This window comes from Cyprinodon tularosa, unplaced genomic scaffold (assembly GCF_016077235.1).
Source record: "Cyprinodon tularosa strain WSP-4 unplaced genomic scaffold, ASM1607723v1 ctg114, whole genome shotgun sequence".
In the NCBI taxonomy this organism is placed as follows: Eukaryota; Metazoa; Chordata; class Actinopteri; order Cyprinodontiformes; family Cyprinodontidae; genus Cyprinodon; species Cyprinodon tularosa.
Genome location: NW_024037937.1, coordinates 1,166,109 through 1,179,892, shown reverse-complemented (window position 1 = coordinate 1,179,892; position 13,784 = coordinate 1,166,109). Strand labels below are relative to the sequence as shown.

Here is a 13,784-nt window from a genome sequence, read left to right as displayed (position 1 = left end):
CCTTCACTGACATCTGGTTGGCCCCCTATGCAATTGTGGACTAGGACGTCTAGTTGCAGATGTAATGGTCCGAAAAATTACTCTTAAACCTACCTGATACCAGAATGACTTACCTGACCTTATTTACACCGCAACACATGGCAGATTTCAACATGATGGTGAGCCGTTTAAACATGACACCAATAGCAAAGCAGACAGTGGTACTTTGAATTACTATGTTAATAACTGTGTATAGTTCATTAGACAGTTGGTAAAAAAATACACTCATATAATATGTTTCAAACCGCAATAAAGATCTTAAAAGAATTAGAGTATTTTATTTTTTACAATACGACTTGGAATTATGGGTAATCCAGAGTGTAGATTAAAACCATAACCGTTAAACCACACATGTACAATGTGTTAGTGACGATGGATACCAACATGAGGTACTTGCGCAGATTCCTGAAAAGAAAAAGCAAAGATGATGTTGATAGATGGAAAACTGCTGGGTACCATGAACGTTGAAAAACATACTTGGAAATATGGCTGTCAGTTAAATGCACGAAAACGCAATTTTCTTTTAACGCCTGTTATCAGTTTCATAGCCTGATAACCTTAAGTGCTTCCGTATTTTTGGGAACTTGTCTGCCTATTTAAGCGGATAGGTTCACTTTGCCCCCCCCTTCTAATCAATAGATAATCTACAGAGAAAAGAGAGATTCAGTATAAACATGGAGATTTTAACTGTTGTCGGCAGAGCATTAAAAAAGCCTCTTGTTCCTCCAGTCTTTATTGTGCCATTTAAAATAGTTTACTTACTCTCAACGGCAGCATTAGAGTCTGTTTATTTAAATTCATATGTAGAAGTTCTACTAACTTTAATGATGTTAGGTTTTAATAAAAGCTATTATTCCTAGCCTACTAAATAAAGAATGTTTATTTATTCTTCTGTTCTTTTACGAATATATTTGAGTGGACATCAGTTTTTTTTTTCAAGTCTGTCTACGGTTCTGTGCATGACCAGTCTCCTAACATTATCTGCTTGTTAAAAATTCACCATGAGCATTAATAACTTCACATGATCTCATTCCTTTGCAAGTATTTGTCTTTGGGATTCTATATTTAACAGAAGCAGTTTGGAACCAAGAACATTTCTCTATTATCTTACTAAAAGCCAAACTTTTTATTATCTTCTAGATGCTATAGCAGTTATACACATCTTTAAATAATATACTATTAAATTTGTTTTTCAAGTATTATTCGTTTCAGTAAAAAACATATCAAGAAGAAAATTATGCGTTTATGATCAAATTGTTTTTTTTCCTTCATATTTATGTTTTTATGGTACAATATAGCTTTTTTCTAATTTAGGGGGTGATCTTTTTATATCATGTTCCCATTTACTTTTATTTTTTTTTAAGTCTGTAATTTAATCCCAGCAATGCTTGATGTTCCTGCGTCTAATAGAGGAGTATAAATGACATCCTGTCTCCTTGCCAGACTCTGAATCAGTCCACTGTGGTTGCTGGCATCGCCAAGGAAACCAGTGCGTGATCGAGCTGCTGATGCTCTGTCAGAGTGGGCTGTGGGCACCCCGCTGAACATTCAAACAGAGGAGCATCACATCAATTTACCCCTCTATGATTAAATAAACGTTCTGCCTCATTGGAACGTTTTTCAGGTCTATTGAAGGAAAACTGCATCTTAAGCTGAATTTAATGCAGCATCACTGAAACTTGTAGACTTCTGTCAGATCGTGCTGCAGTCTGCAGGAACACAGGCTTAAAACGAGCAGCTGGAGCTGGCTATCTAGCTCTGGGCCGGCCTTTTCTCCACCTGTACACAAAGGCTGCAGACGTCTACATGAAAAGCTTTCAGACCACATCTGCATTTGGTCACGCTGTCTATCAGAATATCAGACAGAGTTAGATTACTGCTGCAAAACACATTTATGGGGTGTATAAGATTGTTTTTTTCCCCTTCTGATTCTCTTAAGAGACAGGATCAGCATCATGAAAGGATGTTGATTTGCTCCCACATTTTTCTAAACGAATAGCTCTGACAAACAGTGCAGCAAGGACAGACGCAGATCTGCAGTTTAGCATTGATTTCTGGGTTCAGACTCATCAGAGCCGGAGCAGCTGATGAGATCATGACAGGCAGCAGAGCAACAAAGCCGTGGGCTTGGAAGCGGAAAGTAAACATGCCTTGAAGAAGAGCAACTGCCATCTGGCTTATGACTCAATAAAAGCAGGGATTAGATTGCTGTTGCTGTAGGTTAATAGATGATGGATGAAGAGCCCTGATTGTAAACAACTCCACTGAGTGTAAAAACAAGGTATTTGTTGTGGTTACTTAAACAGAATCCTTGCAGAATAACATGAATGTGATTAACAGATGCCTGCAGATAATCCTTAAAGCAGATTTGGTGATGTTGGTTTGTTGATTTCCTCTTCGCTCTCCAGGCAACAATTGGAATCGACTTCCTGTCCAAAACGATGTACTTGGAAGACCGAACGGTAAGGACCTTCGTTACGTCTGTTTTATTGTCCTAAAAGAGACATGAGGTGTTGGATTTGCCTTCAAGCTGCATCAGAAGCAGCTGTCTTCTTAGATGGCTTCCTGGTGTTAATCTGAACAATAATGTGAATGCATTCAGACTGCTGAGCCGAGCTGAGGGAACAGCATGTCATTTTGTTGTGCTGCGTAGGTGGATACAGTGAAATCTGCTGTTTTCCTGTCTGCTCATCTTTAAAAGCACTAAAGCATTGGAACTGATAGCCTTTTTTTCCTCATGAATAAAGCTTGTAGTGAAGCTAACGCCGTGCGTATGACTGGCTGAGTGTGATGAAGGGAGCCAGCTGTTTCCAGGCTCTCTGACTGTCTCCATAATCTTCCCCTCCTCAGCGTTCTCTCTCTGAACCCCAGGTGAGGTTGCAGCTCTGGGACACAGCTGGACAGGAGCGCTTCAGAAGCCTCATCCCCAGCTACATACGGGACTCCACCGTGGCCGTGGTGGTCTACGACATTACAAGTCAGTGCCCTTGGCGACAGCTTTCTGGTTTCACTCTTTGCTCGTTATGTGGGGCTCCAAATGATGGATTTTTACAGAACATTTGTTTTCACTAAAACTAATAGTTTAGATATTAGAAACCCTCATATTGTAAACATTTTTAACTTAGCAAAAGACTGCAGCTGAAATTATAGTAGATCTTAGAAGAGCTCAAGGGTTTGACTGCAGATTAATCATATACCCCATTTACCCTACCCTTGAAAAACCATGCCGAGACCGGTCCGAGCTCAGTAACTGAGATAACTTATCGTGTGTAAATGGAAAGCAAACTCAATTGAACAGAGCTAGACACAACCGAGCCAAGATAACTGCAGACCAGTTCCAGAGGTGGGCTCGGCTCGGTTTTTCCCTGGCTCGGTTCTCTGATAAGGAGCGCATGAGCACGTGTCATCCCCGTCTGGCTGCACATCCGATTCACACTCCATTCCAGTAGTTGGCGGTAATGCCCCTCCAGAAACAGAAGAAGAAAAACTTCTTCTTCAACTATAAACAACAATCGAAATCTTCTCCACGCAACATTTTAAACAATGGCATTTTAAATAATAACACCGATGTACCGCAATAATAATCAAGCATAACTTTCTGAATGTGACGGGCGTTGCCATTTTGATTTGCTTGATTCCCTCCTTCTTCGTCTTCTTCTTCTTGTGTTTTATGGCGGTTGGCAAACAACTTTTGCTGCATTACCGCCACCAACTGCTTGCTTTCCTCCTTCAATACTGGCAGTAATACCGCAGATCATCACTAGGAGGCGAAGAGTCGAGGAACCGAGATAGCGGGATGTGTAAACGGTCGTCAGGACCGAGCTTGACCTGGTTAACTGATCCGAGCTTGGACCGGTCCCGGCATGGATCGGTTTTTCAAGGGTAGTGTAAATGGGGCTTTAGCTTTTTCAAACAGGAAGTATGATTGGTTTTCTACATCATCCGCAAAAAAGTTGAGAAATGTTCTAGGTTTGAATATCTATCTGAAAAAGAAAACCATTTGAATACTTAAAAAAAATTTAATTCTAATTAAATGATTTCTACTTTAAGCTTGAATGACTCCTTTTATATCTTTAGTTGGTTATATCACGTCTATTTTTCTTAAATTACCCAATTTTTTTTTTTTTACTTCCTGACTGTCAGCTTTAAATTTAGGTTGAACTGGACCTGTGGTTCTTTAACTGGGTTTGCTTAAAAAGCCATACACAATAAAATGGTATTTAAAATAAATCTACAAATAAAGAGACCTTGGTTTAGAAATAAGAATAATCTAACCCAAGTATGGAGTAGTGTGGAGTTTTAGGATCAGAAAGTGTAGCTGACCTAAGCTGTGTCTGATGATAAAGTTTCTCTTTAGCTTCAGAGTTAGTCACCTTCTTTGTGACTTGATCCTGTGTAAAAAGATCTTGCATGTTGAAGTGGACCCGCAGTTCTTAGGGTTTGATATGAAAGTGTTTGCTTTAAACTAGGGCTGCAACAACGAATCGATAAAATCGATAAAAATCGACTTTTAAAAGTGTTGGCAACGAATTTGATCATCGATTAGTTGTGTCGCGCGATTATTGCGTCATCCGCCGCGCCGTCATCACTGCCTCTTGACTGAAAGAGGAAGAAAAAAAAATATGGCAGAGCGAGTCAGCGCCGCAGGTGCAGTGTTGCCAACTCAGCGACTTTTCAGACCCCTCCAGCGACTATTTTTCAAAAAAGCGACTAGCGACAAATCTGGCGACTTTTTTTCGGTGTCACTGGCGGCTTTTGGAGACTCTAACGTGAAAGCATGTATCGTTCCTACTCTGCCGTGGGGCGCCTCCCCCACCCCAACCGCGTTTTCCCGCAGGAGTCCCTCTCAGCGCTGCAGTCAGAGCCTCAGCGTCCAGACTGCAAATGAAGCGCGCATGCACCGGGATTGACGGCGCAAATTGATCACAATAATTAAAATAGCCTGCGCTTTGTAAAGTGAAAAAAGTGATAACATGCAACTTTTTTCAAAAGAAATTAACATGGCACGGAACCACCATGTTTGTTTGGTTTTAAAGTGGGGAAACGTAACGTTAGTTTCTCAGGTAGCTCATCTGATGCTTTCCTTACCGTGTTAGTAGGTTACAGACAGTGATAAGGTTGGCTACTTATTTTACTTTTAATTTCATTTGAATTAGCTTAAGCAGCGTTTATATTTTCTTTATAAATAAATTAACTTGCAAATTATGAGGGCAAGGCTTTTAAAGTTTAAATCTTCTGGCAAAGATAAAGAAAAGAAGATCCTGCAATTTATGGAAGTAAAGCAGAATAAAATCCAGAAAGATCAGTAATATGTCAATTAATTATATTTGCCACATTCCCATGTAAGTATATCTGTCTTTGGAAGATGTGTTTTTTAGCACCCCTAGTTCTCTCATTTTTATTCCAAATACAATTTATAATTTGAATCACAGGGCTATTTTTATCTCTATGGTTCAGTATTTTCTCAAGCAGCAACTTTAACTGCTATACTTTCCTGTCTTAAAAGGCCGAACTCTTCTAGTCTAAAAAAACTCATTTGTTGAAATGGGGGGGCCTATTGTTTGAACCCCTTAGGGGCTTTTAAAAAAAAAGTCTTTTTTTGCACTTTATGAAACAAAGTACCCTATATTTTGTGGATGTACAGCTACATTTCTCATGTAAGTTTGCGTAGTTTTAACACAAACATTTATTTTTCATATTGCACCAGTACAGTTAATGAGCAACCTGTACTTGTGTGCTTGTTTGTTCTGTCTAAAATGTTTATTTTGGAATAAAGAGGTTAATATAAAAAATATTTTTTGTCCGATTCATCGATTAATCGAAAAAATAATCGTCCGATTCATCGATTTTTAAAATAATCGTTAGTTGCAGCCCTACTTTAAACCCTCTTATCCAGATCTTATCTTGAAATTACAAATTTAATCACCCCTAATTTAATCTCTACTGTACTGACATGTAAAGAGAATATTCACTGGTGTCAAAAAACAAATCTGCACATTGATTTAAATCTTACCTTCTGCAGCATTAGAGGAGAAGTTATTTAATTTCAGTTTATTCATATAGAGCTAATTCACAGCGTATGTCATCGCGAGGCCCTTCAGTGTCAGTCAGTGCAGATATGTTACCCCATAGGATAGATGAGCTCCCTAAGGATACTGCCACTGGCTAATCATTAGCCGTTAATATTCCTGAAGTTGACATCATCGTTATGTAATTATTCTAAGCTATAATTTATACTTAATATGAACTAATTTATCTAGATTTAATCCAGGGGTGATGATCAACTGAGCTTTTAGCTCAAGTATTATGGGTTGTCGTGTCCTAAGCTGGATCTAAATGCCATCCAGCTACATCTTTTAAAATTAAACTACTTTTTTTATCTTATAAAGGAGGATTTTTCTTTGTTTTCACACTCCTGATAATTTTTGTACACAAAAGCAGGTTTTTAATTAGTGCTAATAAGATAACTAAAGTACTTGTTGCGTTTTCTATTATGTTCTAAAGTTTCTGCTAATTTCATCACTTTGAATTCACTTTTATCACAATATTCCCTCTTTTTCTTATTCTTTTATTATCTTAATCAGTCCTGCTACTAAATAATTTTACACAAACAGCATGAAAATAAGGACCCTCGTTATGGGCTCTGTATTATTTGTATGATTAAAAACCGGGAAAGTGATTTGAATATACAACATAAAATTAATTTATCCAGTTGATTCAATTGCTTTTCAAACCCTCATTATGGGCAACATGACGAGGGAATTGCTTTGTGGAAGACTTTTGAATTAAAAGGGTATGTAGTGATTTATTATAGTGTTTAATTCACGCTTAATTATTTTGACTGTCTTATAAAAACTGTCTGTTCCCTCTGCTTGCATTAATGGTTACTCCACTGTCATTTGTTCCAGTATCTCCAACTGAGGCCCATTACAATCATTCAGCCTTAATGGTTTGCTTGGTGATTACTGGTCCACACTTCTCAACCACAGACTGACTAAAATGTTGCTAGATATATCCGGCACCATAGTTCTCATATTAGTTGATATATTTGTTACACACAGGGATTTAGAATGCAGGGAAGCAGATTCTATATATGAGGTCAGACTGTTCCGACTTGACAGAAGAAAACTCATTTCATAATGTTTCCAGGAAAAAAGCCAGCCTTTATCATAATCCTGTCCAAGAAGGGGAGTCGGTCCTCAGTGTCATGCGCAATCGGAACTGCCAGCTACAGCGGACATGTCAAAGGGATTGTTTAACGAGCTGCAGCCAAGCTTGATAACTTTCTAGGGATTTGATATACCGGCACAAAATAGGGCTCAGTTTTAAAGCACGGGGAAGATAAGGCATGGGGTTTCTAAAATAGCTTCCAAATAAAATATCCAGCCCTTCCTACTACTAAACCCCTGATTATGCCGATACCAGTTACCTTCAGAATGAACATGAAAAAAACACCTGTGCTTGATTTGGTGTCAGCATATATGAAGTATTAAACAGAGATGATAGAGGGAGGGATAGAAGGATGGATGGATGGATGGAGGCTTTTACAGGGTTTCCATGGGTCGTTCAAAATCATTAAAAGTAATCAAATTATTATTATTTATTTATTGAAAAAAAATTTAATTAAATAAAAAAAAGTTTTTTTATAAAAACAATTTCATCAGATAATTTATATCGGATATAAGTTCTGCATGTTTGCATGGAGTTGCTTCCAGTTGATCATATGTTTGGAAAAGAAGCTTGAGGTGGGAAAAAAGCTAGACAATGGGAAAAAAGAGGAATTCGGGACATGGCTGCAGCCTGTAGACTCTGAAGAAGATAGATAGATAGATAGATAGATAGATAGATAGATAGATAGATAGATAGATAGATAGATAGATAGATAGATAGATAGATAGGTATCTAGATAGATAGGTATCTAGATAGATAGGTATCTAGATAGATAGGTATCTAGATAGATAGGTATCTAGATAGATAGGTATCTAGATAGATAGGTATCTAGATAGATAGGTATCTAGATAGATAGGTATCTAGATAGGTATCTAGATAGGTATCTAGATAGGTATCTAGATAGATAGATAGATAGGTATCTAGATAGATAGATAGATAGATAGATAGGTATCTAGATAGATAGATAGATAGATAGGTATCTAGATAGATAGATAGATAGATAGGTATCTAGATAGATAGATAGATAGATAAATAGATAGATATGAGGGTCATGGGTACTTAAAATGATTTCTAAGACCATTAAAAGGGAATTAAAAAGCGTTAAATTGGAGTTACTCATTCCTGTATAAACCCTGATTTAAGGATGAATAGAACAGATACAGAGTATTTATGTTGTAAAAACACAGTACAGTACTTTGTTTATTTTCTTATGATATTTTTATACCATTTTCTTAGGTCGGTATTGTGGGACCACTTCTGCTCTAACCTTTTGCTGCTGTAACACCACAATGTCCCCATTGTGGGACTATAAAGGGATTTTCTTTTCTATTCTATTCTCTAGAAGAAGGGAGGGATGGAGGCATTTATGGATGGATAGAAAGGGATGTTAGATGAGGAAGGGATTTATGAATGGAATGATGAATTAACTGATGGATGGATGAGGGATGATGAAGAGATTGATGGATTGACAGAGGAATGGATGGATATAAACAACATTAACCTTTGCAAAACAATTGGAATGAAATAATCCACTTTTATCTATGACATTTTTTGTTATAGATATGACACTTAGGCGAGGATCTGCTGAGGATCATTATTTTAACTCTTTGTAGCAGTCACCATTTTTCCCAGCAGTTCCAGTAATACTCATGTTTGTCATTCTCCCATCTGATAATGGTAGCTGAGAGAACAGCACCAGTGGGGCCGGTGTATAACCTCAGCTTTCTAGACTAATTTCACTCTGCTTCATCCCTACAGATGTCAACTCCTTCCAGCAGACGTCAAAATGGATTGACGATGTGAGAACAGAGAGAGGAAGTGATGTCATCATCATGCTCGTCGGCAATAAAACAGACCTGGCAGACAAGAGGTATATAGATGAGGCCTAGCTTACCGCCTAACTTTGGCATCTGCTTTTATGTACTGACACCATGGAAACAGTCTGTCTGAAGGCAGATTGAGCTGAACACAACAGAGCACAGCTTTTATACATCTATGTATCGCTAAGGTGGAAACGATCCCCTTAGGATGAACGTAGATATAATTTAATGTCACAGTCAGCACAGGAAGATGCGTGAGAATCATTGTCTGTAATGGATACAGCCATTAGACTCGCAGAACGAAACTAAACGTCATTTAATTGTTGTTATGTTTGTAGCTCAGCAGATTCTACTGTCTGACCACCTGCTTAGAAATTAGACAATTATGACTGAGTCAGTTAACATCTAAACTACTGGATTTTCTTTCCTCCTCAGCACATCCTGCACAATTTGTATGGTTGTCAAAAAAAATAAAAAATGGAGGAGAAAATGCTGACGTGACCAGATTCTTAATGAAGCCGGGGTAGAAAAAAAAGAATCGATTCTAAATGTACATTATTAGGAGGGCAGGACAAAACGCAGAGGGAGCTGAACCATTAAATAGCTCATGTTCTCTTGATTAAATGTGTTGATGTGTACAAAATGTAGGCCACAGATGGATTTCACACACAGGTGTAAATGTAAACGATGCTTGATATGTTGGTAGTTGTGGCGTTAATATGTCTGAAGTTGGATAAAATCTGATAATAAGGCAGTGAATCAAGAAAATTGTTTTGCTTTGTTGCAGTTGTGTTATTTAGTATTTCACATTTTATTTAAAGAATGATTACAGAGCACTTCTCATTCACGGAGGAACAAGATACTCAGATTAAAGAAAATAAATTAGTGATACACAAAACATACAGTTTAAATAAGGAGTTATTTGATTGCTCTTTGCCTTGTACTGAGGGGCAGTTTTTGGAGGCTGGAATATGAGGACTGGATAAGTCAAGAATGTCCTTAAGGTAGGAAGGGGCTGTTAGTAGAGTTCCTTGAATATCTGAAAGAGGACTTTAAAGGGGCTTAGTCACATACTATGGGTCTGATCTTCAATGATTCAGAACAATGGGTGCTAAATTGCATGTGGGTTTTTTTTTTTTTTTTTTTGTATGTGCAATAAATGGCCATGTAAAAGGTGGTCTAAAAAGATTTCTGCACCATGTTAAGACATACCGGTACATATAATATAACTAACCACAATATAACCACAGTATATCTGTTTTGGAGTTCTACAGGCAGTTTGAGACTAGCTGTAAAAGAAAGAATACTTTCCAAGACAGGTGGAGGTAATGGTGATAAAATGATTTAAAAAAGATTAATTATTACACCAAATAATATTTTGAAATTAGGTAGACAGGAAGTGGGTTTAGAGGGGGGGAATAAATGCAGCAAAGGTCTCCTGTAACAGCCACATCAAGGACCAAACCTTCTGTACATGGTTGGCGTGCTCAACTCATGCTCCACAGCCACTCCTATAATAATAAACAATATTTTAGAGCAATTTGCATAGCCATCTTTAAGTGCTATGAGTAAGTAGCTCTTAGAGGGCCACTTGTTTCCTAACAAAAACTAAAAAATAAAGCAAAATAAATTGTTTCATAGTTTAATTTTATATCCTTTGTACGCAACTGAAAGAAGTCATATAAATAAAAATAAAATTAAAAAAGCATCACTGAAATTTGTAAAGTCAGTCGGGTGCTCCTTCAGGCTAACTGCTGTTTAAGATTTGAGTCGTTATGCGATCGTCAGACCCGACGGAGGAAAATGAAGGATGGAGACGGGTAACGTGGAAATGATGCTTTTGTGTTTTTAGAATGAGAGATTGCTGTCAAAGGTGGATCCACTTGTTGAGTTGTATGAAGATTTTGTGACATATTTCTGTCCAGTCTTTAAAACACTGGATTTAGTGTCACTGATCTAGAGAAAATTACCTTCATCCATGTGCTGGTGAAGGTTCTCAGTCATCCAGGTCATAGTCATTCCAAAAAAGAAAATGAAAAACAATCCTCTGGACTTTGTTTCCAAGTTTGAAGACGTTTCGCTTCCCATCCAGGCAGCTTTTTCAATTCAAAATGTCAATTCCAAATTCAGTTTGAGGTTTCAAACTCGAACTATTCTGGACATTTTTAATTTTCTTTTTTGGAATCACCTTTGTCCATGGTTTAATGTCCTTGTTATAGTCTGTGGGTTGGTTATGTGCATCTGGTGCCACCTATAAATATAAAGAAAAAATCAAAAACTAAGCTGAGAATCTTGGGTTCTGCCCTTTTAGGACTGAGTAGGTTGCATTTATAAAACTGCTATGCATCAATAATCCATTAGACTAGTGTTATACTATTTAGCTAGCTGCATTCTATAGCCTCACTTATATATTATACACGCTGCATCAGCAAGAAAACAATCAGGTGGTAATTTATACTTATGTGATGGATTCTCACTGTACACTATAGCTTTATTAGATTCATGCTTTACAGTTCTCCATATTTCTCTATATTGTCCTCATTAGTATTATACCGATGCTGGAAAGAGATTCCATTATTGCATTCTTCCTCTGAACGATGGAGCAATACCAAATGTCAGGTTTGCTGCAGGAAAATCTATCCTTGTGAGGTGAGTAATTTTATTGGTACAAAATGCATTAATTTCCCCAGCTAGGTCCACAGTTTTTGAGCTGCTGACAGAAATTCCCCTGGCGTTTTTTGCTCCAGTATGTCAGGAAACTGAGAGAAATCAGGAGTGCTGATGACGGCGGTTTTTCTCGGATGTGTCCCGCTGGAGCTGCCAATACCACTTCCATAACAACAGATGTATTGAGAAGCTTTGGTTTCAGATAACAGGGCTGCTCCTGGTCAGGCCTACATTACTGAATACGTTTTTAACCTATTCTGTTAAATCTAATCAGAGAGTTAGATTTACTTTTTTTTTTTTTTTTTTTACTTCTTAAGCTGTTTCCCTTTTATTTAATGATTAGTTAAATTCAGTTGAAGTTTCATCGACTCTTAATGTTGACTGAATATTAAAACCTCTGTTTACTGCATTAAGATCCCATCAGCTTCCTTCCTTAATCTCCTTTGTGAAGGGAAATGAGCCTCATAGCTGCATAAACTGATCAAAGTGACAGATTTTTAGCAGAATAAAGGTGAAAAAATAGAAGTGTTGTGTTCGAAGTAAATGTTTTGTCACCGGATCGTTTTAAATCCTATTAATGTGCAGATTATTTAAGTTGCTGCAGAGGAAAGCCACATTAGTCAAAGCAGCATTGCTGCAAATTTTTATAATGAGCATTTAGCTTCCTGTGCCACAGCAGGTGATCAGACCATGCTTAGTTTGACTCCGGCATCGTTTTTGTCTCTCTATCTTTATGTTGCTTGTTTTTAATGTCCCTCTGTAGGGAATTTTGATGAAAAAAAAAGGCAATTATTTTCAACTATTGCGAATATAAGTGAATAGAAACCCAAAATCAATTTCAGCTGGTCTCTTCTTGCTTTGGTTTTGTTCACTGGGGTGTGGTGCCGTTTTTGACAATTCTCAGTGCTTAGGGGAGCAGAAACAGTCTAGAAGCTGCAGATCTGCTGGAGCTCAGCATGAGGGGAAACTGGTGTGCACCAGCAGGAGGCGGCGGCTGAGCCCAGCTAACTGGAAAGAGGCTTGATAGTGGGCTTGATCTGTGAAATCGTTCTAATGAAATTGTACTTTTTGAACGATAATTTTATTGTTCATTTATCTTTCTACCTTCAAATGAATTGAAGTCGTACCACCGTCGTAGTTTTCTCATGTTTCTATAAAGAAATTTCAATGTACAAGAAATAGAAAATAATACATGGTATGTGGTGTTAATTAGTGTTTAGTCTCTTTGAATCAAGTCTGGGTAGTACCATTATTTTGCTGTAGTTACTGTACAGCTGCAGGTCTCTTGCTGTATGTCTCTACCAGCCTTGGACTCTTTACATTATGGATCAACAGCATTCTGTTTGTATGAAGCAGAAAACTAATTTATTTCTGTTTCCATTGCTACATAAATCTACCACCACTATGTTTCACTGTAAAGATGCTGTTGATAGGTTTTCAGGAAGTCAACATATGGGCGTATCTGACCTATTTTCACCTCCATGTGTGTCCTTTATATTTCCCTTCATATTTAGGCTATTCATTAGTTGGTGTATAAAAAAAATATATCATAACAAAAAGCAGCCAGTTTGTATTCAGTGAAATAATCAAAGTTAAAGGTGTTGCGATAAACTTTCTAGAAGAAGTACAAATCCACCACAAAAAACTTAAATATGCAAAAGTTCAGTGTGATTTATCACTCACTTGAAAATAGCTGAACTTCTATATATGCAACATATATTTAGATATATTTAGCTTTTGTTTCTTGTAATTTTGATAAATAGGGTTTAGAGATCCATCCATCCATCCATCCATCCATCCATCCATCCATCCATCCATCCATCCATCCATCCATCCATCCATCCATTTTCTCCAGCTTAGTCCTGTCAGCGTCACGCTGAGGGCCGGTGACATACAATAATGCACACACTTATACATAAGGAGAATTTGGAGATGCCAATTAACCTATCAGTCATGTTTTTGGACTGTGGGAGGAGGCCAGAGTACCCAGAGAGAACCCACACATGCACAGGGAGAAGATGCAAACTCCATGCAGGGATTCAAACCTGTAACCTTCTTGCTCCAATGCAACAGAGCTGCAAACTGTCT

At 37.7% G+C, this 13,784-nt stretch overlaps 1 protein-coding gene across 2 annotated transcripts in view; it reads left to right on the top strand.

Annotated features, from left to right (window-relative positions):
• rab6ba (RAB6B, member RAS oncogene family a) overlaps nucleotides 1–13,784 on the top strand; it is a 93,024-nt gene that overhangs the window by 58,609 nt on the left and 20,631 nt on the right. Inside the window, exons 3-5 of one of the 2 annotated variants that reach the window (XM_038304253.1) lie at nucleotides 2,448–2,501; nucleotides 2,890–3,016; nucleotides 8,968–9,079. In XM_038304253.1, coding sequence (XP_038160181.1) covers nucleotides 2,448–2,501; nucleotides 2,890–3,016; nucleotides 8,968–9,079 — 293 coding nt within the window. The remainder of the gene's footprint in view (nucleotides 1–2,447; nucleotides 2,502–2,889; nucleotides 3,017–8,967; nucleotides 9,080–13,784) is intronic. The other variant, XM_038304263.1, reaches the window with a different exon arrangement.